Source organism: Caretta caretta, chromosome 4 (genome assembly GCF_965140235.1).
Source record: "Caretta caretta isolate rCarCar2 chromosome 4, rCarCar1.hap1, whole genome shotgun sequence".
Classification (NCBI taxonomy): domain Eukaryota; kingdom Metazoa; phylum Chordata; order Testudines; family Cheloniidae; genus Caretta; species Caretta caretta.
The window spans coordinates 130,607,225-130,629,207 of record NC_134209.1 but is presented as its reverse complement, the minus strand read 5'-3'; the positions used below and the strand labels follow the sequence as shown (position 1 = coordinate 130,629,207).

The window sequence follows — 21,983 nt, the reverse complement described above, 5'->3', positions numbered from 1 at the left end:
TAAGAGAGTTAACTATCTACAGATACTTGACATATAGCATGGAGGGAGAGAATTATATATGTTGGTACAGGGAAGTAAAGCTTGAAGTAATGGGTTAAAGTTAGTAAAGGAAAATATACATTAACTTTCAGGGGAAATGTTGTGAGTGCTGTATTTAACAAAGCCTGTGATTTTCATATATTCGTGTTACTCCTGCAGCTGTGACTTGAAGACAAACTCACAACAAAAATCGTAAGAGTTGACAATAGTGTGACAATAGCGTGACAGCGAGATCTGTAAGATTGTGGAATGGTCTAACATGGGAAATAATGAAACCCTCAACCCAGATGACTTTTGAAACCTAGTACAAAAAACGGAACTGTAGGGAACAATTGCACACAGGCTGTCAAATGGACCAAATTATTTGATAACTTTGCCCAACTTGTGTTCATATTTGTATGAAACCTGTATTCTCCTATGGTAAAGAATGAAAACCCATTTTTATTGTCACACCTAGATAACTCAGCTGCGGCTTTGATGATGTCAGGGCAGGACTCATGGTAATTAGTTAATGTTTGTACAGTATTTTGAAACTGCAAAGCACTCTGTAAGTGTTGAGAATTATTATCAAGTGAACTCAAGTCTCAGGTGCATAAAGTCAAAACTTACCTGCCTCCAAGCAACAGTGTGTTTTTTCACCCTGATGTAATTGTGACAAGGCACATTTTACAAAGCCAGCTGCCCTGGGGTACAGCTTAGTGAATTCAGCTTCAAAACGTGAATTAGGGCCTGCCAGCCTATTTAAGCCAGTGGAATCAGACACTTAGTCCCTGGGATCAGCACGGGAAGAGGTGTTAAAAGAGATGGAAAATGGGATTCATAGGAGCCAATGATCCACAAAAGGGGTCTTGTGTGCTTTCTCCTCTTACACAAGGGGAACTGTTTTCCTGGGAGTGTGGCTGGTCAGTCAGTTACATTCCATGGTTTTCCACACCCTCAGAGGACCTCAAAGGATGTTATGTTTTCAATAGGAAATTGAATATTCTCTTCTTACAGTAAGTTAGAGCAGTTGACTGAATGTTAGACAATGTGCGTTTCTTAAAGAGCTTTTTTATGATTAGGTCCATGTCCAAGTTTTAAAAAAGCACAGAAAGAAAAATGACCTTTTGGAAGTTCAGATCTTTTCCTACAGTAAGACTAATGGCGGGGGGGGGGGGGGGGGAACGGCAAGATAGAGGCATCAATAGTGCTTAGCAGTGCAGAAAAAATTCCCTGGGCGACAGTGAATGTTGATTTCATTCATTGCAAAGCAGAACCATTGCAGCACTTTTCAATCAGTGAGAGCAACAGTGTCACTCTAAATAATGGAGAGATACAGGATGCCAGAGCATGGAATTTAGCATCTGAGTCACCATGTACTTTATGAATGTTTGGATGGGGAGAAGAATTGTCTTTGATTACTTTCTATTTTAGAAATAAATACTGGAAACATGCTGCTGTGGGTGTAGATTGCTATGCTTTTTGTTTGTCTCTATCAAAAATTATGGCTAATTCTTATTAAAGCCAATACCTTTGTGAGATATTTTATGAGCAAGACACCTTAGAAATGTCTAAAGGCCAGATCATGTCCTACTGCTCCCTGGGTCCATGGTCTGGATGGGGGTAGGGTATAAGGAGTTCCCCTCCTGCACCCCTACAAAGCAGTCAGGCATGGTTGCTTCCTCCTGGGGCACATAGCACACCAAAGTGGGCAGGGAGGAGACAGAGCCATGGCTGTTCAGAGGGAGGAACTCCGTCCCCGGAAAGGAGTATAGCATTGGGTGAACTAACTTTGGGGTCCTGTGGCTTCACACTTCCCCAGATGTGGAGCTGTGTCCCTAGTGGTCAGATTGAACCACAAAATAGAGAGGAAGCATTTTGCCATATTTTATTTTTGAATTTTATGAAGCACATCTTGTAAGATTGGATTATTTGCGCAGAAGACTGATAAATTCTGACTGTTAGATTGGTATTTACTTATCAGCCATTCATGCCAACAGTGAAAAGATAATGAAGAAGGAAGGTTGAAATAGCTGAGGAAGGATGGACTTGAATTGGAAAGTCTTGCTGTCGGCCACAAATCCAGCAATAAATAGATTCATTGAGACAAGCTCAGGCAGGGAATTGCATACACTGGCTCCTTGAACTAAGCAGGCCCCGTCAAGATCGGATCTTAGATGGAGAGCAAGAAAAGGTTGGCTGATTCCAGCTGTCTTGGTAGGACAAAAGTCAAGGACTAGGATGATCCGAGGAATGGAAAACTTGTCTTATGAAAGGAGACTCAGGGAGCTTGGCTTGTTTAGCCTAACTGAAAGAAGGTTGAGGGGAGATATGATTGCTCTCTATAAATATATCAGAGGGATAAATACCAGAGAGAGAGAGGAATTATTTAAGCTCAGTACCAATGTGGACACAAGAACAAATGGATATAAACTGGCCACTAGGAAATTTAGACTAGAAATTAGATGAAGGTTTTTAACCATCAGAGGAGTGAAGTTTTGGAATAGCCTTCCAAGGGAAGGAGTGGGGGGGGGGGGCAAAAGATCTATCTGGCTTTAAGATTAAACTCGATAAGTTTATGGAGGAGATGGTATGATGGGATAACATGGTTTTGGTAATAAAATATTCATGGTAAATAGGCCCAATGGCCTGTGATGGGCTATTAGATGGGGTGAGATCCGAGTTACCCAGGAAAGAATTTTCTGTAGTATCTGGCTGATGAATCTTGCCCATATGCTCAGGGTTTAGCTGATTGCCATATTTGGGGTCGGGAAGGAATTTTCCTCCAGGGCAGATTGGAAGAGGCCCTGGAGGTTTTTCGCCTTCCTCTGTAGCATGGGGCACGGGTCACTTGCTAGATGATTCTCTGCTCCTTGAAGTCTTTAAATACGATTTGAGGACTTCAATAGCACAGATATAGGTGTGAGGTTTTTTTTGTAGGAGTGGTGGGTGAAATTCTGTGGCCTGCGTTGTGCAGGAGGTCAGACTAGATGATCATAATGGTCCCTTCTGACCTAAATATCTATGAATCTATGAATAGTCACTCATATTTCCTAGCCATAAGTTATTGTGAGCTTAATATGCTGCTACCAAAATATTGAATCAGATCTGTAGGCTTATTGGCAACTGGCACAGAATGAAGGAGTCTGGAACTTCCTTGCTCTTTACACAAAATAGTGATGACCTTTATCTGTCTATATGATCTATGTATATCAGACTATCAAAACTTATATAGAGGATAAGAACAACCTGCAGCATAAGAAAAACTGGTTAGCTGAAGCCCTCTGGGTGCTATTGTAATAGAAATAAAAAGAAAAGCTTCTGTGGTGGGTGGAAAAAAACTTTGTTCTCAAAGACAAACCACTGAAATGGCACAGGTTAGGCTCACTGTATTTTTTCCATGTGATGATAGTGCTAATCTGATTCAGTCTCAGTGAAACTAAATGCCATTTAGATTTTTCAAGAAGGGTCCCTAAAATAGAATACCCTTTCCTTGTGTTCGGACTTTATTTTCTTTTAATACTTATTTGTTCTTATAAAACTGTCTCCAATACGAGCTCCTCTTTCCACCAACCATATGTTACAATGTTCCCTCCTGGTGAACAAAATGCAAAATATATTCTTTCTGAACAGCGTTTATCAGTGCTCTTCCTGAAATATATCATGCACATAAACATTTTTTCAGTGAATCCGATAAAGTTGGTATAATAGTAATTCATTTCTGTTTTTAATGTAACGGAAATAAGTAGAGTTACAATAATATAGAATTTGGTCTAGGATTTTGATCTAATCCTGCAACAGACAGAAATGGAGCAGTATTAAAATATCACTCATATATATGAAAAATAGTGTGTATCTTGTTATTATTAGGCTAAATCTGCTTATTCCTGGGCTTTCTGCTAAGGGTTAATATGAAGTTTCTTTCTGTCTAGAGTTATTCTGGTCTGACCTGAAATTGATTCAGCTTTTGAAGAGGATGTCAGGTTGCAAAGTGAACAGAGCAAAATTCTTTCCCATCTGTTCAAAGAATTTGCTCTCTGGGCAGTTTTAAATTTTATCTGCTGCAGATAAATGGAGGTTTTGGTTACGGAGATCTGCAGAAAGTAGCACAGGAGTTCCAGGTTCAGATCTGATGCTTATGTGAATATTACACATTTCTCTGATGAAAGTACTTTTGAAGGACAGTTGATTCCTGAAATTGTATAGCCTGTATGTGAAAATGAAAACTATGTGCTGATGTGTTCTATAGGGATAAACAATAGCTTCATTTGTACATATATAATAAAATTATAAGAGTGTATTGCTCCTGGGTGTATGCAGTCACAATTTCATTGAAATCAATTAATTTGTACCCACTTATCGCAAGGCTCAATTTATTTCCAACATGTTTGCAAGTCCAAGACAAGCAAGCAATTGAAGTGACTAAGTGAATGCAACAAAACAATGGTTAATCCCTTCATTTTTGTCAGAATTAAACACAGAAATAAAACCTAGGAAAAGATCAGACCCACATTCTTGACTTTTTTTTTCCAAACTTTTTCACTGCAAACTGTAAAAAAAGGGCACACACTTCTGGAAGATGAGATTACTGTTTGTAGTGCCTGCTGGTGCAGCATAAATCTGACATTTTATACGGGTTTAGTGGCAGATTAGCAAATGTTTAAATAGTGTTTGGGGCAGTTCATCATGACTTAGCTAGCAGTATAAAAACATTCTTCAACTTGATTTTATTTCTCTTTTGCTTTTGGAGTTACTATAACACATAGGCAGTATTATTGTTTTGTTTTCAGCTGGGAGAGGATGAAGAGCTTAGCCATGGAAATTCCCTCTAAACTATTTTTTTTTCCCCTGGCTCTAAATGTTTGTTCGGTTCCTAGCCAGGGAATGTGTTTTTTTCCCCCTCTGTTGTCTGACCTCCATTCAGTAAGACAGATGGGAGCAAATACACATAATTAGCATGAAAACAGGGCCAGGACTGAAGATTAGAGGAAAGAGAAATGAGGCACACAGCCCTTTTTTCCCAAGCTGGAATCAGTCCTCCACATAAGCAAAGGACATTTTCATGGAGAGGCTGAGGTGAAGTGCAAACTATCCAGGCACCATGTTCCCAACACAATTTAAGGCAGCATTAATTTCTGCTCCATGGCATATACTGCTCTCTGTATGTGTAGGTTAGTGTGCTTACCGTGCAGCAGAACAGAGAACCAACAAGAGAGTGACCACCAAGTCAGCTGTGCTGCTAGGAGCTACATGTCTTAGGACAGCAAGGAGTCTGCTGGCACCTTAAAGACTAACAGATTTATTTGGGCATAAACTTTCATGGGTAAAACACCACTTCTTCAGATGCATGGAATGAAAATTATAGATGCAGGCATTATATAATGACACATGAAGGGAAGGGAGTTACCTCACAGTGGAGAACCAATTTTGACAGGGCCAGTTTGATCAGGGTGGATGTAGTCCACTTCCAATAATAGATGAGGAGGTGTCAATTCCAGGAGAGGCAAAGCTGTTTTTGTAGTGAGCCAACCACTCCCAGTCCCTGTTCAAGCCCAAATTAATGGTGTTAAATTTGCAAATGAATTTTAGTTCTGCTGTTTCTCTTTGAAGTCTGTTTTTGAAGTTTTTTTGTTGAAGTAAAGCTACTTTTAAATCTGTTATAGAATGTCCAGAAAGATTGAAGTGTTCTCCTACTGGCTTTTGAATGTTACCATTTCTGATGTCCGATTTGTGTCCATTTATTCTTTTATGTAGGGACTGTTCGGTTTGGCCAATGTACATGTCAGAGGGGCATTGCTGGCACATGATGGCATATATAACATTAGTAGATGTGCAGGTGAATGAGCCCCTGATGGTATGGCTCATGTGGTTGGGTCCTCTGATGGTGTCACTAGAGTAGATATGGGGACAGAGTAGGCAATGAGGTTTGCTACAGGGATTGGTTCCTGGGTTAGTGTTTCTGTGGTGTGGTGTGTAGTTGCTTGTGAGTATTTGCTTCAAGTGGGGGGTTGTCTGTAAGTGAGGACTGGCCTGCCTCCCCAGGTCTGTGAGAGTGAGGGATTGTTTTCCAGAATAGGTTGTAGATTGTTGATAATGTGCTGGAGAGGTTTTAGTTGGGGGCTGTACGTGATGACCAGTGGCGTTCTGTTGTTTTCCTTGTTGGGCCTGTCCTGTAGTAGGTGATTTCTGGGTACCTGTCTCGCTCTGTCAGTCTGTTTCCTCACTTCCCCAGGTGGGTATTGTAGTTTTAAGAATGCTTGATAAAGATCTTGTAGGTGTTTGTCTCTGTCTGAGGGATTGGAACAAATTGCATTAGGGACTGGGAGTGGCTGGCTCATTACAAAAACAGCTTTGCCTCTCCTGGAATTGACCCGTCCTCATCTATTATTGGGAGTGGACTACATCCACCCTGATCAAATTGGCCCTGTCAACACTGGTTCTCCACTTGTGAGGTAACTCCCTTCCCTTCATGTGTCATTATATAATGCCTGTATCTGTAATTTTCACTCCATGCATCTGAAGAAGTGGAGTTTTACCCACGAAAGCTTATGCCCAAATAAATCCGTTAGTCTTTAAGGTGCCACCAGAGTCCTTGTTGTTTTTGTGGATACAGACTAACACGGCTACGCCCTGATACTTGACACCATGCAGGGCCTTAGGACGGATATGCAGATGACCAGTAATCTATAAAGTTGGGTCACAGTTCCCAAGTCCCTCAAGCTCCATGCAGTTCCATGCCATGACCATCTCCTTCCACAAGACCACTGAGCAGAGAGTGAGTCAGCATTTCCACACCTTTATCCTGGGACTCCAATTACATAACTTTTGTACTTTTGCCATGGAAAGGAGTTATTTGATTCCACATTTTTATGTGGTTTGCATTGTTAGCATTTGCTATATTAGGACATATTGCAAATGTTAGTCTGTAGCTTCAGGGCTTTGTGTGGCTTCCACATAGGCTTTTACAGACAAATTACTGGATGGTATTAGTATCTTTCTGTAGTTCTAATATTTTGATTATTTCAGGTTCACCTTGACCTCTGTGGAGACACCAATTAGTAATTTAAAGAGATCATGCCATTTTACCTCTATTTCTAATTGGTTCCTAAAAAGGGAGAGCTAATAATTCCAGAAACTAGTCTGTTTGAAACTCATGCTTATACGGCTGGAATACTGCTTTATTTAAACAGCTATGAGGACAAATATTTCTAGATTTTGTTTCTTCGTACTTTAGCGTGCCCATAGGCATTATTTCACTTAAGATGGAGCTGAGGGAAAATAGTAGCCACGGCAAAATAGGGAACAGTTTAAACTTTGTAGCAAAGTAATAAGAAAATACAACTACTGAGATCAGAAATGGTTTATATTTTAAAAATTATTAGGGCGTGGAGTTGCTCCCATTGGAACAATGAGATTTTTGCCATTGATTTCAATGGGAGCAGACTTGAGTCTGCCCAACATACATACTTGGCCATTTCCTCAACTAGAGTAAATCAATGTTGCTTCAGTTACACAAATTGAGGATCTGGCCTGCTGTTTTTCACATCCGATGAAGTGAGCTGTAGCTCATGAAAGCTTATGCTCAAATAAATTGGTTAGTCTCTAAGGTGCCACAAGTACTCCTTTTCTTTTTGTTTTTCAGCTGTATCCCTTTATAAAGAAAGAAGTTTTGCAAAACAAGCAGTGTGCTGTGTCCTGACTTTGCATTTGTCACCAGGTCTCTTAATCCACAATTTTTCTGATTTATTGATTGATTTGTGTGCTCTCTTAAATTAGTTTCTAGAAAAAACCCTTGAGGGGGACAATGCAATTAGATGCTTTTTGTCTGTAGAATCTGGTACTTATGAGCATGTGCTATTCTTGGGGCATGGGTAGCTCAAAACAGCAGAATTACAGGAATATCTACATAACATTCAAGGACAGAAGAAGGCTGCAAAGTTTATTTAAGTCCATCTGATTAGTTAGCTAGTACCTTGTTTTTTTATTGTCTATTTAAGGGTCCTGACTTGCCATTGACTTTTTTTTCAAAGGCAAAACTCCAGTTGACTTAATGTGTGTGGACCAATGGAGAGCTAGCATCTAGTTCTTTATGAATAATCACATTTGCTTCTTCAACTGTACCCTTTAACCATCTATTCTGCACATTAATTTCCCTCCACGTAAAAAACATTCTCAAAATAGTCTTACTGCTTTTACAGAGCCTGCCACCTTTTCTACACCCTTCATGATCACATATATACCAAAGTCATACTGGTTTTTAACGGATGCAGATTCCTAAATTCTTTGCTTACTGTGTAGAACTTTGAACATCCCAGCTGACTGCCCATGTGCTCACTCTGGCTCTTCACTATCTCGCTTATAAAATGGAATCGAAGTCTGTGCTCATAACTATAGATATTATTGCACCAGTGCTTTGAACAGTGCCATTGCAATCACTTATGTTATGCCTTCCATTAACACATTACATCCCATTAGCCTGTTAGCTTTGCTGATTTACTGCCAGATATTCAGCAGATGGGTTTAGTTTCTCTCCTGCTATTGCTGTCAAATCCTTTCCCTGATTAGTGTCTTGTAGTGCCTGACCTTTTAGGAAATAATCTCTTTTGTTAATTGTTTCACTTATCCTCATTACTTGGCACTAAATTGCGCTTGTCAGCCCATAACCCCATTTGACCAGGTCTCCTTTGATCCAATCTCTTTCCTATTTTGTACTGACTATCCTTCTCAGTTTCATAGGTTCAGCAAATTTCTCCTTGCAGCATGTGCATTTGTGAGGGTTGTTGATATGCTGTATGTAGCATCAAAATAAAAGGCTCTCTAAAGGCTAAGCACGCCGTAACTTCACCCTATCATTTCTTCCTACTGAATCACTTTTAAGCTAGGTTGTTTTCTTATCCTATTTAGCCACTCAGTTGAGTAAAAGGGTATTCAACTCTCCCCTCCTTCACTCAGCCAAGTAAGACCTTCTTGGGTAAAGTGTGGAGAACCACTCCTCCTCTCTGTTTACTTCCCTCTGCACGTGAGTGGGAGTTGGGAGTTCGCAGAGTATTGGCTCCATCCACCCTGCTTGCCAGCAGAGCAGGGCCCACATAATGGGCAAGGTAAACTGCACCCTTAGGGGAACTGCAGTAGGTTCCTTTTTCCCCAACAGTAATTGCGGATCAGGGAAGGAATTGTGACCTGCTGAGTCACAATTACTTCTGAAGTCAGCACAGCCCCTTACTCAGGGCAGAGAGTAAACTCTCAATCTAGTCCCAGATTTTAAGATCTACTGCTTCATAAAATTATGATGCAAACTATGGTATACTTACACTGGGCCCCCATATTGCAAAAGCCACAGGTGATTTCAGTTTTCTGTAGATGAGTGGTATGCAAATTATAATTAACACAGTTCCCATATGTTTCATTGTCGTGTACATGACGAGGAATGCTTCTCTGCAGGTGAATTTTCAGAGCTTACCTATTTGGACAATCACAGATGCATTTTTCCCTTCAGCATGGCTCTCTTCTGTGCAGACTGGCTTTTGACAGGGTCTAATTGTTCTGCTATGGTATTTTCAACCTACTCTAGAATGACTAGTAACTTTCAGATGTAAACTTTCTTGGCCTAGTCTTCAAGGGACACTGTTACTATTGTTGGACCTAACATATGACTTGCAAGACTTTTACAGTCAGTCCATGTGGGTGGGCTTTTAGCTTGTATGCCTAAGGACTAAGCTTATTGGCAAGGTTGAACACCACTTTGCAAGTATGGTAGGATAACCAAATGGATCTAAGCTCCAGAATAAATAAGATCCTTGTCTGATGCCCTCAAGAGAGAAAGTATAGTCTAATAGATAAGTCACTGGGAGTCAGGAGACCAGGTTCCTGGTTCTGCCACTTACCTATTCTGAGACGTTAGGCAAGTCACTTACCCTCTCTATGGCTGTGTTTTCTCTACCACAATTGTCCATCTTGTAAGCTCCTTCTGTCTCCTGTGTGTGCACATGTCTAGAACAACGGGACCCCAGTTACTGAATGGTAACTGTAACAATGATAACTAAAGAGGAAAGATCTTACATTCCAGTAAATCAAATTGAAGACGGGAACAGGAACCAGCATAAAATGATTAAAGAATTAGAAAACATGCAATAAACTCCAGGAATTCAATCTGTTTAGCATAACAAAGACAAGGTTAAGGGGTGACTTGATCACAATCTATAAGTACCTACATGGGGAAAAATATTTTGATAAAACAGGCCTTGTCAGTCTAGCAGACAAAGGTATAACAAGATCTAATGAGTGGAAGTTGAAGCTATCCAAATTCAGATTAATAGAGGTAATTAACCAATGGAACAATTCACTATTGGGTGTGGTTGATTTTCCATCCTTGGCAATTCTTAAATGAAGATTTTTTTTTTTTATCAGGGATAGGGCATGTTCACATATACACACATACATACACACACACACACACACACAGAGCCAGGCCTATGACACTTCTATTAATTTATTTAAGTGTCAGATTATCTTTAATGCAAGAAAAGAGCAAGGGAAGTAAAACTCAAAATGATAGTGAATCTGAAGCAGTGCAGTGACTATGGAGGGAAATGACTTAAAGAGCACAGAGAGAAACACCTAATAAATACAGCTTCAATGTGTTCTCCAGCTGATACAGGGTGAAATTCACCCCAGAGCTGAGGCTCTGTGAAAGGCACCATCAAGATCTGTGGAAGAAGTAGCTGCATCTGGTGGGAGGGACTCTGCAACAGTGTGCTGTGTAAAGAGTATACACACCAGTTTTGAATAGGCTGGATACCTAAGGAAGTTCATGAAATCCATGGCTACACAGACTCAGCTGCTTAAAAAGACACAGCCTCCTGCATAAGAGGACATGGGGGCTATTTATTGCAGAGGTGCTATGACTTAGCTCTGTTCAAAAATACCTGATAGAATTTCTTTTATTTCTTTTACAATGGGGAAAACAAGCTTACTTGTTTCGCTCTCCCCCAGCTCAAGTGGTGAAGGAAGTTTGCTTTAGTGTAAAATAACTAAGCAGGGGCCAAGGATGGAAAACTTCAGTTCACAAATGGATATTGCAGAAAGCTCTGAGCATGTGAACACAGGGTTACATTATATTTTGAAACCTTAATTATTCCCTATTTTTGTTGAGATGGGGAATTGCATGTGGTGAGTGTGAAAGATATAATTTATTCAGAGGTGAAAGTAATAATAAATTCTTACTGGCACAGGGTCCGGCTCCTTGGGTGGAAGGGGCAGGGCTGGGGGGGCACTTTAACATCATTCCCCTTTTGGCTCACCCGTCGGCAGCCCTACCGGTAGGGTCCCTGCCGACAGAGCTGCCAACGAGGGTGGGGAAGGGGTAGCACTTTAACCTTGGTGCCCCTTCTCCTCTCCCACCCCCCGTCGGCCATCCTGCCGGTATGGACCCTACCAGCAGGGCCGCCGACGGGTGAGCCAAAAGGCCGGCAGCACTTTACCATGGGCTGCATACGGGTCAGTACCGGCTTCTTACCGGTACACTGTAGCGGCCCATACCGGCTCACTTTCACCCCTGAATTGATTTCAGAACAGACTTAAAAAAAACCCTACATCATTTAAAACCACTGCTGCCATGACAAGGAGTTCCCATCAGTCAATTGCATTTCAGTGTCCTAAATTCATTGCTAAACTGTCTACTGATACTTTTGCAAAAAAAGAAAATTAAGGCAACGAACTGAGCAATGTAACCTTGGTTAAGTGAATCCTGCAACAAAGATGGGTAAGGGATACAGCGAGGCCATTACTGCAGTGCCCAGGATTTGACTGCAAATTGGAAAATGAACTGAGTTGATTGTCCTTTTTTGCAGTGTTGATTATATGGCAGGTGTTCATCATACCTGTAAGTTGCTATCATTTTTAATGTCAGGATGTTAAAAGTGTCTGGCTTGGTTGGTTTGAAAAAGTCTTTTCAATGAGTGAAATCAGTCTAAGTTCATAACCCTGACTGCTTGCTTTTATGGTTCATCAAATGCAGGAATGTTGTCCCTGTGTCTTGAAGAACTTTCTTGTTTGTATCGTTGGCACTGTTCTTTCCTATCAAGTTCAGCTGAGTCAGTGGCACATCTGCCACACCTGTGCTCCTGGAGCGTAATAACTTCTCTGGCATCGCTTTCCTGAAACCGCACTGACAGCCCTAAAGCTCTTGAAGTATGATTTGCCTTTGCAATAGCCACACTGTGAGATTGCGGGGGAGGCTCCAAGATTACATACATTAAATGCTGTTGTAAGTAGAATTGTAAATACAAATTAGCTCATTATTTGACTGCACCATACATAGTATAATATCTAAATACAGGTTATTTACTTACAGTTCAGACTTTTGATAGAGAATGAAGCTGACAGCAGAGGGAAGAGCTGTGATTTTTTTCCTGAAAGCTCATACACGTTTTCTGCCTATTAATTTTTGTTCTTTTGAGTGTTGCTCTTTAGCAGAGTGATTTCTGCCAAACTGAAAGTGTCTCAGGGAAAACTGAATGGGCCAAATCCTGGAACCCTCTGCAGTGTCCAACCAGAGTGTCTTCAAAGTGACTTCAAAGGGACTACTCATGTGAGTAATGGGAGGACGTATATGGTCCAGTGCCGGTAGCACATAAATATTTAACACAATAAAGTCATACTGCCTTAGAATTTTAAAATCAATTACATCAGCTGCATTTACTACCTGCTAGTGTGTATATAACTGGAAATTATAGTTTAAAAATTGAATAATTCTAAAACCAAAGAGATGAGGTAAATTATAAATGTCATTCAGCTGTTCCTGGCAGTGAGTTCAGTTACTCGCTGTGTCAGTCAGAAGCAGAAGTGGTCTCAAGCTACAGCATTCTGATCTGGTCCTGAATCTGGATTTTGAACACCCAAAAATTCTGGGTAGGAGGTGGGATTTTTGGATCTGCTGCTCTGGTTTCAGCCCATTGTCAGTCAGAGGCTGGCTCAAGTTACAGATGACAGGTCAGTCTTGTTTCAGTTTACTGAAGTGTTCACCACTGAGAGATTGTTTTACAGCAAGACTTTCTTTATCATTATTGTAAAAGGAAGCTTACAAGAAGTGGAAGCTTGGACAGATGACTAAGGAGGAGTATAAAATTATCGATTGAGCATGCAGGGGTGTAATCAGGAAGGCCAAAGCACAATTGGAGTTGTGGCTCGCAAAGGATGTGAAACGGTAACAAGAAGGTCAGGGAAAGTGTGGGACCCTTACTGAAAGGGGGAGGTAATCTAGTAACAGATGATGTGGAAAAAGCTGAAGTACTCAATGCTTTTTTTGCCTTGGTCTTCACAGACAAGGTCAGTTCCCAGACTGCTGCACTGGGCAGCACAGTATGGGGAGGAGGTGAGCAGCCCTCAGTGGTGAAGAACAGGTTAAGGACTATTTAGAAAACTGGACATGCACAAATCCATGGGGCTGGATGCATTGGTCCTGAGGGAGTTGGCTGATGTGATTGCAGAGCCATTAGCCATTATCTTTGAAAACTCGTGGTGGTTGGTGGAGGTCCCGGATGACTAGAAAAAGGCAAATATAGTGCCTGTCTTTAAAAAAGGGAAGAAGGAGAATCCGGGGAACTACAGACCTGTCAACCTCACCTCAGTCCCTGGAAAAATCATGGAGCAGGTCCTCAAGGAATCCATTGTGGAGCACTTGGAGGAGAAGAAGGTGATCAGGAACAGTGAGCATGGATTTACGAAGGGCAAGTCATGCCTGACCAACCTGATTGGCTCTGTGGATATGGGAAAAGTGATGGACATGATATATCTTGACTTCAGCAAAGCTTTTGATATGGTTTCCCACAGTATTCTTTCCAGCAAGTTAAAAAAATATGGATTGGGTGAATGGACTATACAGTGGATAGAAAGCTGGTGAGATCGTTGGGCTCAACGGGTAGTGATCAACGGCTTGATGTTTAGTTAACAGCCGGTGTCAAGCGATGTGCCCCAGGGGTCAGTCCTGGGGCCAGTTTTGTTCAACATCTTCATTAATGATCTGGATGATGGGATGGATTGCACTCTCAGCAAGTTTGTGGGTGACACTAAGCTGGGGGAGAGGTAGATATGCTGGAGGGTAGGGATAGGGTCCAGAGTGACCTAGACAAATCGGAGGAGTGGGCCAAAAGAAAGCTGATGAGGTTCAACAAGGACAAGTGCAGAATCCTGCACTTAGGACGGAAGAATCCCATGCACTGCTACAGGCTGGGGACCGACTGGCTAAGTGGCAGCTCTGCAGAAAAGGACCTGGGGATTACAGTGGCAAGAAGCTGGATATGAGTCCATAGCCTTCTTGGACATGAGTCCATTAGCCTTCTTGGCAAAATGGGCATAGAAGGCCCATTTTGCCAAGAAGGCTAATGGCATATTGGGCTGCATTAGTAGAAGCATTGCCAGCAGATCGAGGGAAGTGATTATTCCCCCTATATGGCACTGGTGAGGCCACATCTGGAGTATTGCGTCTAGTTTTGGGCCCCCCACTACAGAAAGGATGTGGACAAATTGAAGAGAGTCCAGTGGAGGGCAACAAAAATGATTAGGGGGCTGGGGCCCATGACTTATGAGGAGAGGATGAGGAAACTGGGCTTATTTAGTCTGCAGAAGAGAAAAGTGAGGGGGGGATTTGATAGCAGCCTTCAACTACCTGAACGGGGGTTCCAAGGAAGATGGAGCTAGGTTGTTCTCAGTGGTAGCAGACGACAAAACAAGGAGCCAGGAACCCTGACCGGGATGATTTAGTTGGGGTTGGTCCTGCTTTGAGCATAGGGTTGGACTAGATGATTGCCTTCGGCCTCTTCCAACCCTAATCTTCTGTGATTCTGTGATAACAGTTGTTCTATTCCCTGCAGTCAGTGTTGGACTAACAAAACAATATGCTTTACTCTGTTTCCATTAATAACTGATGAAATCATGGATATTTCCTGTAAATAATATATCAAAGGGAAACATTTTCAAGGGGCTTCTCCCTTTGTTAGAATTTCTCATTTCCATCTAGTGCACTGGGATTTCTGCAGTATCTAAGAACTATCAGCTGTTCCTACCAGGACGTCAAGAAATGTCCTTTTTCTCGATCACACATTCATAGATTAAAAGTCCAGAAGGGACCACTGGGATAATCTCGTCTGACCTCCTGTATTACAAGTCATAGGATTTCCCTGAATTAATTTTTGTTTGAGCATGTTTTTAAGAGTAACATCTAATCTTGATTTTAAAATTGTCAGTGATGAAGAATCCACCACAACCATTGGTAATTTATTCCCAGTGGTTAATCATAATTATGTAGGTACTGTGTATATATGAAGGATGGGGGTGTTGTTTTGTTTTTAGGTTTTTTGTTTTTTTTAAAGGCTATTCATTCATTCATTGATAAAATAATGTCTAGAAACTTACCAAGACAGATTGACCTAAATAATAATGGCATATATTTTGTCCTCTGGAATGTCCTCTGGAATGGTGGTTGAAGCATGAAGAGACCTATGAATCTTCAGCGCATCTGGCACGTAAATATCTTGTGATGCCACCTACAACGGTGCCCTGTGAATGCCTGTTCTCACTTTCAGGTGACATCGTAAATAAGAAGCAGGCAGCAATATCTCCCGTAAATGTAAACAAACTTTTTTTGTCTTGGCGATCGGCTGAACAAGAAATAGGACTGAGTGGACTTGTAAGCCCTAACGTTTTACATTGGCTTGTTTTTGAGTGCAGTTATGTAACAACAAAAATCTACATTTGTAAGTTACACTTTCACGATAAAGAGATTACACTACAGTACTTGTATGAATTGAAAAATACTATTTCTATAGTACTATTTCACACATAGTACTATCGATTTCTGGTTGCCAGACGATTTTTGAACACAACCTCCCTCTAGAATTCTAGGAATTATAAAGAAAAAGCAACCTTTACGGCAAGATGCCACCACTATGCTAATATTCAGTAGTTTGTTACTCCGCTAGCAGCTCCATTTATTTCAGAGGGACTACTCATGAAGTAAGGTACTGCTCATCATGAGTAAGGGTGTCTGGTGTGTGTGTGTGTGTGTGTGTGTGTGTAGAGAAAAGGGAGTTCTACCAGCTTCCCTAGCAGGCCCTTTATACCAGGTGGCTCCCTAAAGAGTCTGCTGGAATGGAATAGCACGGAGTACTGCTTGAAGAGTTAGTTATGCATCCTGCCCCCTGAGTACATTAGGGTGGTTCCTACTGGGTGTTGGGAGGTAGATGTGTACATGTTTGGAAGAGGCAGGGATACTGGCTAACAGGAGAGGTTTTGCAGGTTTCCCATTCATGCCAACAACCGCAGCCCATGTTGTCTTTGTGGCCATGAATTTCACAAACACAACCAGTCCCAAACTCAAGTTGATTAGAGGTTTAGTCCAAGTGTTCTGCTCCTCTCTTTTTACTCGGAGCTCATTATCCTTGTTGTTCTTTATCTGCTGTAGAGAGTGATCTTGGTGGATACGCACAGTACTACGGTTTGCATAATGCTGTGCTGTTATGAGTTGGGTGAAAGCTTCTTAGTGGTCAAGTTAAAACCTTGCTGAGTTTGGTGAGGGTGTATGTACCCTTCAGTTAACTTAACGGTAGGAACAAGTTAGTCACAGGCCCCCACCTGAGACAAAAGGGTTATGTGAATGCACTGAAGAGTTTTGGACTGTGTGGACGGAAAGGCTTTGCTGCGTATTGTTTTGGATCAGGGTGGGTAGGTGTGTGTATGTGTGGATAAAAGGTAGACCATGGAGGGCAGGGAGTAACACAGACAGCCTGAAGGAGCAGCTGTAAGCATGATGTATGGGCTGGGGTGCAGGCGAAAAAGTATATATATTTTTGGTGCTGTGAGCAAAAGAAGCTGTTTCCTGCTCTTTGATTCCTTCTGTGTTCAGAGACACAGGACTTTGTACATTCTTTGTCAGTAAGCAAAACTGCATCAAAGAAATACCTGACTGTCACCAATTTCTCCTCCTAACTGGAATGACCAACTAGATCCTGAATTTTTGGGTCAAAAAAGGATAACAACACTAAGGCCAATGTATATTTGGGCCTGTTTGTAAGAGATGGATGTCCTGTGAATGTGGGAATTTTGAGGTCTCTGTAGAGTTCTGTTTTCACTAGGCAGTAAGTTCTTGGCTATAATCCTGTTTATGTGTGGGAGCTGCAGGAGTCGGATGACCCTTGCCACATTTCTCTCAGGAAGGAGCTCCAGTGGCAGAGCCCAGCTGCAGTTTCACTCGGCTGTTGAAGTACTCTTCAAATTCACGTGTTCAACAGCTGCTTTAACTGTGCTCCTTGCAGATTATAGGTACTTGGAGTGGTGATATGCCTGGCAGTAGTTCTTGTGTCACCGACTGAATTAATGCTGGAATGCCGGATGATACAGGTACAGTGTGACGACTCCACATTTGGGGGATTTACACAAGAAATGACTCGCCTCTCATATGGAATTTTCTGTGATTAAATTGTTAAGTGGATTGTCATCAGAATTTACTATTGCATGTAAGTGTTGCAGAGTGCAGAAGGATGGTTAAATGTGAACTGCTTTATTTTAAATTGTACTAAGTATTCTTGTTAATTGGAAAAATACTGAGTTACAAATTAGCATGACTGTCATTCTGTTAACTACGTTTCATGTTGGTAGTTGAATGGGTGATCCATTTTAAAACTCCATGGCTTTATTTAACATATTAGATGTTTTTAAATCTCATATTAAATCCTATTGATGAAACGTGTTGTACTTTATGCAGCTACATTGGGAGTGCTGTTCAGTATCCTTATGCAGTGCAAACTCACTAAAATGTACAAATCCACAGTTTATGTTGAAAACTAGCAGAGGGTCGGTCATATGAACTGAAATGATGAATGTTAAAGACATTTATTTAATCATAAATATAACAGGCTTGCTTGCACTAGCCTCCTTGCAGTGTGTTGTGTATCTTGCATGTGAACATATTGGCAGATTTGAAACTGTTTGGCACTGAGCACTTTGCACTGTATCTGTGTCTTACTGTGTGTGTTTGCACGAGCCTATTTTGCATTGTGCAAGGTAACCTCTCTCCCTTTTTTCTGCCATCTCCCGTGCAAGGTATTCAGGAATCAGTAGTAGTGTCACATGGTGTTTCAGGCTTACAGTTTTAAGAATCTGGTCTCCTATGCCAGACAACACTGTAAATTTACGACTTGATTTTGATCCTTAGGCAGTACGGAATGAGACTTCAAAACCTTCTGTTAGTGCCTTTGGAAGAGATACTACAGTCAATTATTAATAATAAATATTTAATATATCTACATAGTGCAAAGATAAAAGATTGCTAATCTGGACTCTTGGATTAATACATTAAATTACTGTATTTTAGTTTTAGAAAAGAATTGGAGACTTCATTGAACATGAAGTTTGTTTGGGCTTTTTTCTATGTAATTCATTGGACTGCAAAGAAATATGTCAGATAAACTGCAAAACAAAGGATAATGCTGCTTGCTTCACTGCAGTGCAGTGTAGGAACAACTGACAAGAATTCCTTGGAAGAACTGTACCCAGCACTTCAGAAAGTACACTACTTGAACGTCAGTATAAAAGATCTCTTTAGGAAGTCAGTAGTTAGTATACAGCAAAGTAGTCAGATTTCAAACCCCCGGAGAACTGGATGCAATTTTGAGGTCTTTTTGTGGATGGGTCATTGCCAAGTGGACAAACTTCTCTAACCCTTTATTTTACTGTCAAATTTAAGATGAAAAAACCTGTTGAGGGGTCAGTTAACATGAGAGGGTTATCTTGAAAAAGACTCTGAACATAAACCTCTAGCTGATTGATATGTTCTGGGGCTTGAAGGGGAGGGATGGCGAGGCCTGGAGGAGTCACCACTCCGTGATCCCTTAGCCCTTCTGTCTTCCTCCTCCCTTCAGTGGAGAGGGAAAGGAATCACAAGGGCGATGAAGGCTGGAGGAGCATCTATGCAGGGGCTCTGCTCTGCAGCCCCCTGCAGGAAAGTTAGAGGGACATCCCCAGTACCCAGCAAAGTTCCAGAAGGTCTCAAGGATTTTTAAAGGAAAAATCTATTTTGGGTGCTTATCTGGCTGCCATTACCAGAGTATGCACCTCACAGTCTCTAATGTATTTATCCTCACAACCCTCTGATGAGGTAGGGAAGTACTGTGTAGTACTTTGCTTTGCAGATGTGAAATTAAGGCAGAGAGAGGCTAAGAGCCAGATTTCCAAAGGTAATTTACATGTCTAAAGATGCAGATAGGCACCTAGTGGGATTTTCAAAAGTGCAAGGTGTTTACTTTCCATTGGTTTTTGTTTTGTTTTTAGGTGTTTAAGACACCTAAATAACTTTTGAAAATCTGGACCTAAGGAACGTGCCCAAAGTCACACAGGAAGTCTCTGGCAGAGCTGGCAATTGATCTGAGGTCTCTCACGTCCTAGGCTAGGGCCCTAAGACATTTGTCCTTCTAACGTTTAATGAATGACTGGCATTCCCATCTCTCATTTATCTGCTTTGCACTTTCTGTGCGTCCAGGCGTGTGCAGTAGTAGTCATCACTAGAGCTGCTCATTGGTGTTCAAAGCTGGGAGTGCCGTCTGTGTCTGTTTTGTTGTTCATATTTTCATATGAACTAGGGAATGGCCATTGATTCTTTCAGACCTCAGTCATTGCTTTGCCAGATTATCCCATATCCCCTCAGCTGTGGCTCAGCCATATTGTAAATCAGTACCTCAACTGCTCTAACAACGTACTCCCTCCTGTTCATCTTTATATTTCCAGTATTGAGGTGTGCACAACTCAGTGCAGTATTCCAGGGTCAGCCTTATTAGGGCCATATAGATGGTCATCATATTAATAGTTGTATGTGAGTGAAAATCTTACTTCTTTTCAATGAGTCACTGCTAATTCAATAAACCTTATTTAATACTAGAATTAATTGGAGCATCACCTCACTCCTGCTGGGTGCTCAGTAGGTAACCTGTGATTCCTCTGGCTGTCTTGAGTTTTCGTATCAGAAATATGTTGATACTGGATTGTCACAGGACATCTCCATTGCTACCCAGTGAACCTCACTGTCTGGCCAGTTCAGATGGTTTTCCAGTCACAAATACGCACACTAGGCTGTTTATCTTACACCAATGTGTGTATTTATTTCCCTCTTACATAGTAATACTTGTGCAATACACGCTTACAGCAAGGTAGGCTTCCTTACAGCCCTCACTTCCGAATCCAAGGTTCTCTCTGAGCTTCCTCTTGAGCTCCCCTTGCTTCCTGTTTCTTCCCCCTCATATTTTCCCCAGTTACCTTGTTAGCCCAGTGATTGCCACCCAGGTGCTCACAATCCACCCCCCCGAAAATGTATAATTGCCCTCAGCCTTCCCCAGGCTGCAGCACTGTCAGTGATCTAGGTGTCCTGTCACATGGATATTTAGCAAGAATATCAGCAGTAAAGTTCCCGACACCAGATAGTGCCCATGTGGCAATGCTATGGAAATGTGTCCTACTCTTACTCATTTCTTTATAATCTGTTGTTTTTCTTGTGGGAACATACATGCAATAAATTCTTCGTTGGGCTTTGAAGAAGCAAGTAAGGATGCAGGAACCTTCAGTGACTTTCTAATATGGGTAGTTATAATCTGCTTCCTCATCCAGACCTGTGGAGGTACCAGATCCAGGCACAGCAGAACATCAGCAAGATTTTGGGCTCCATGCATGCTATCGTCACCAACACAACAAGGGCTCCCTCTATATTTCCATTCAGCAGAGGCTATTTTCAGTGTAGAGTAAATAAAGGCGAATTTCAAATTTCATTCAGTTCAGTAATCTAGGAAAAGTATGTGATCACTCAAACTTTAAATGAGAACTTTAATCAGGACGATACTACGCCAAATGCCCTAATATACTGTATAATCATTAAACTCCACAAAGGATGACAGCATATTGCTAGCAAAATATGTTGATATTTTGAAGCTAAACTTTGACACATAAAGACAAAAGTAAAATGATCAGAATTACTATATAAAGAGACTAGATTCAAAATGTTATTGAAATGCATGTAAGTTAAAAATGTATTAGGACTTGAATAAAAGAAGCGTTCTCTAGTCTGAAGGAGTTATTTCTCATGTTCTATCAATATGGTATTCCAGATAAAAGAGACAGTGTTTAAACTATATGAAGAAACATAAAAGCGGCAAAGAGTCCTGTGGCACCTTACAGACTAACAGATGTATTGGAGCATAAGTTTTTGTGGGTGAATACCCACTTCGTCGGATGTATTCACCCATGAAAGTTTAGGCTCCAATACATCTGTTAGTCTGTAAGGTGCCACAGGACTGCCGCTTTTACAGATCCAGACTAATCCGGCTACTCCTCTGGTACATGAAGAAACATAGTTTTATTATGACCTCACAGAGGTTACATTTCTACTCTGATCCACAGAGAATGTTGGGTGAAACACTGATCAGTTTTAATGTAGTAAATTAATTAATTCCTTTTGAATTGAGAGGAAAATAAAGCACCCTGTTAGTTTTTGTTGTTTGTTCATTCATGCTTGTTTAACATGGTTATTTTTGAATGTCAAATGCATCCTTGTGAGATTTAAAAAATGGAACGCAAGCAAAAAGTTATAGTTGTACAGTTTGTTGCATATCTGTTCTTTAGGCTAAATATAATTCTTTACTTTTCATTTCCACTCATGGCTTGGAAACTGTTGTTAAACAAGATATGCTAAGACATCAAAAAGATGGCAAGAACATGCCAGATAGGTTCCCCCCGCGCCTTTTTTTTTGAGTCCTACTGTAACAAAAAAGGCTTCTGTGTTGATTTCCAGATACATTGCAGCTTAGGTATTACAGGGAGCTATGCAGAGCCCTTGGCCCTAATGCACGTTTGTGAATCAATGCTAGCATTCAAGGGAAACCATCTGCATGCAGTAAGTCTTGCTGCCCCGAAGGAGGTGGGACTGTAAG

General features: G+C 41.2%; 1 protein-coding gene across 15 annotated transcripts in view; it reads left to right on the top strand.

The window, feature by feature from the left end:
• The window catches only part of ABLIM2 (actin binding LIM protein family member 2), a 214,829-nt gene that overhangs the window by 29,607 nt on the left and 163,239 nt on the right, over positions 1 to 21,983 (top strand). The window contains exon 1 of one of the 15 annotated variants that reach the window (XM_048848964.2): positions 17,324 to 17,412. The exons of the other annotated variants lie outside the window; for them this stretch is intronic. Within the exon in view, the coding sequence (XP_048704921.1) occupies positions 17,397 to 17,412 (16 nt within the window). The 5' untranslated portion in view covers positions 17,324 to 17,396. Of the gene's footprint in view, positions 1 to 17,323; positions 17,413 to 21,983 lie in introns of those variants that run through there. 15 annotated transcript variants of the gene reach the window in all.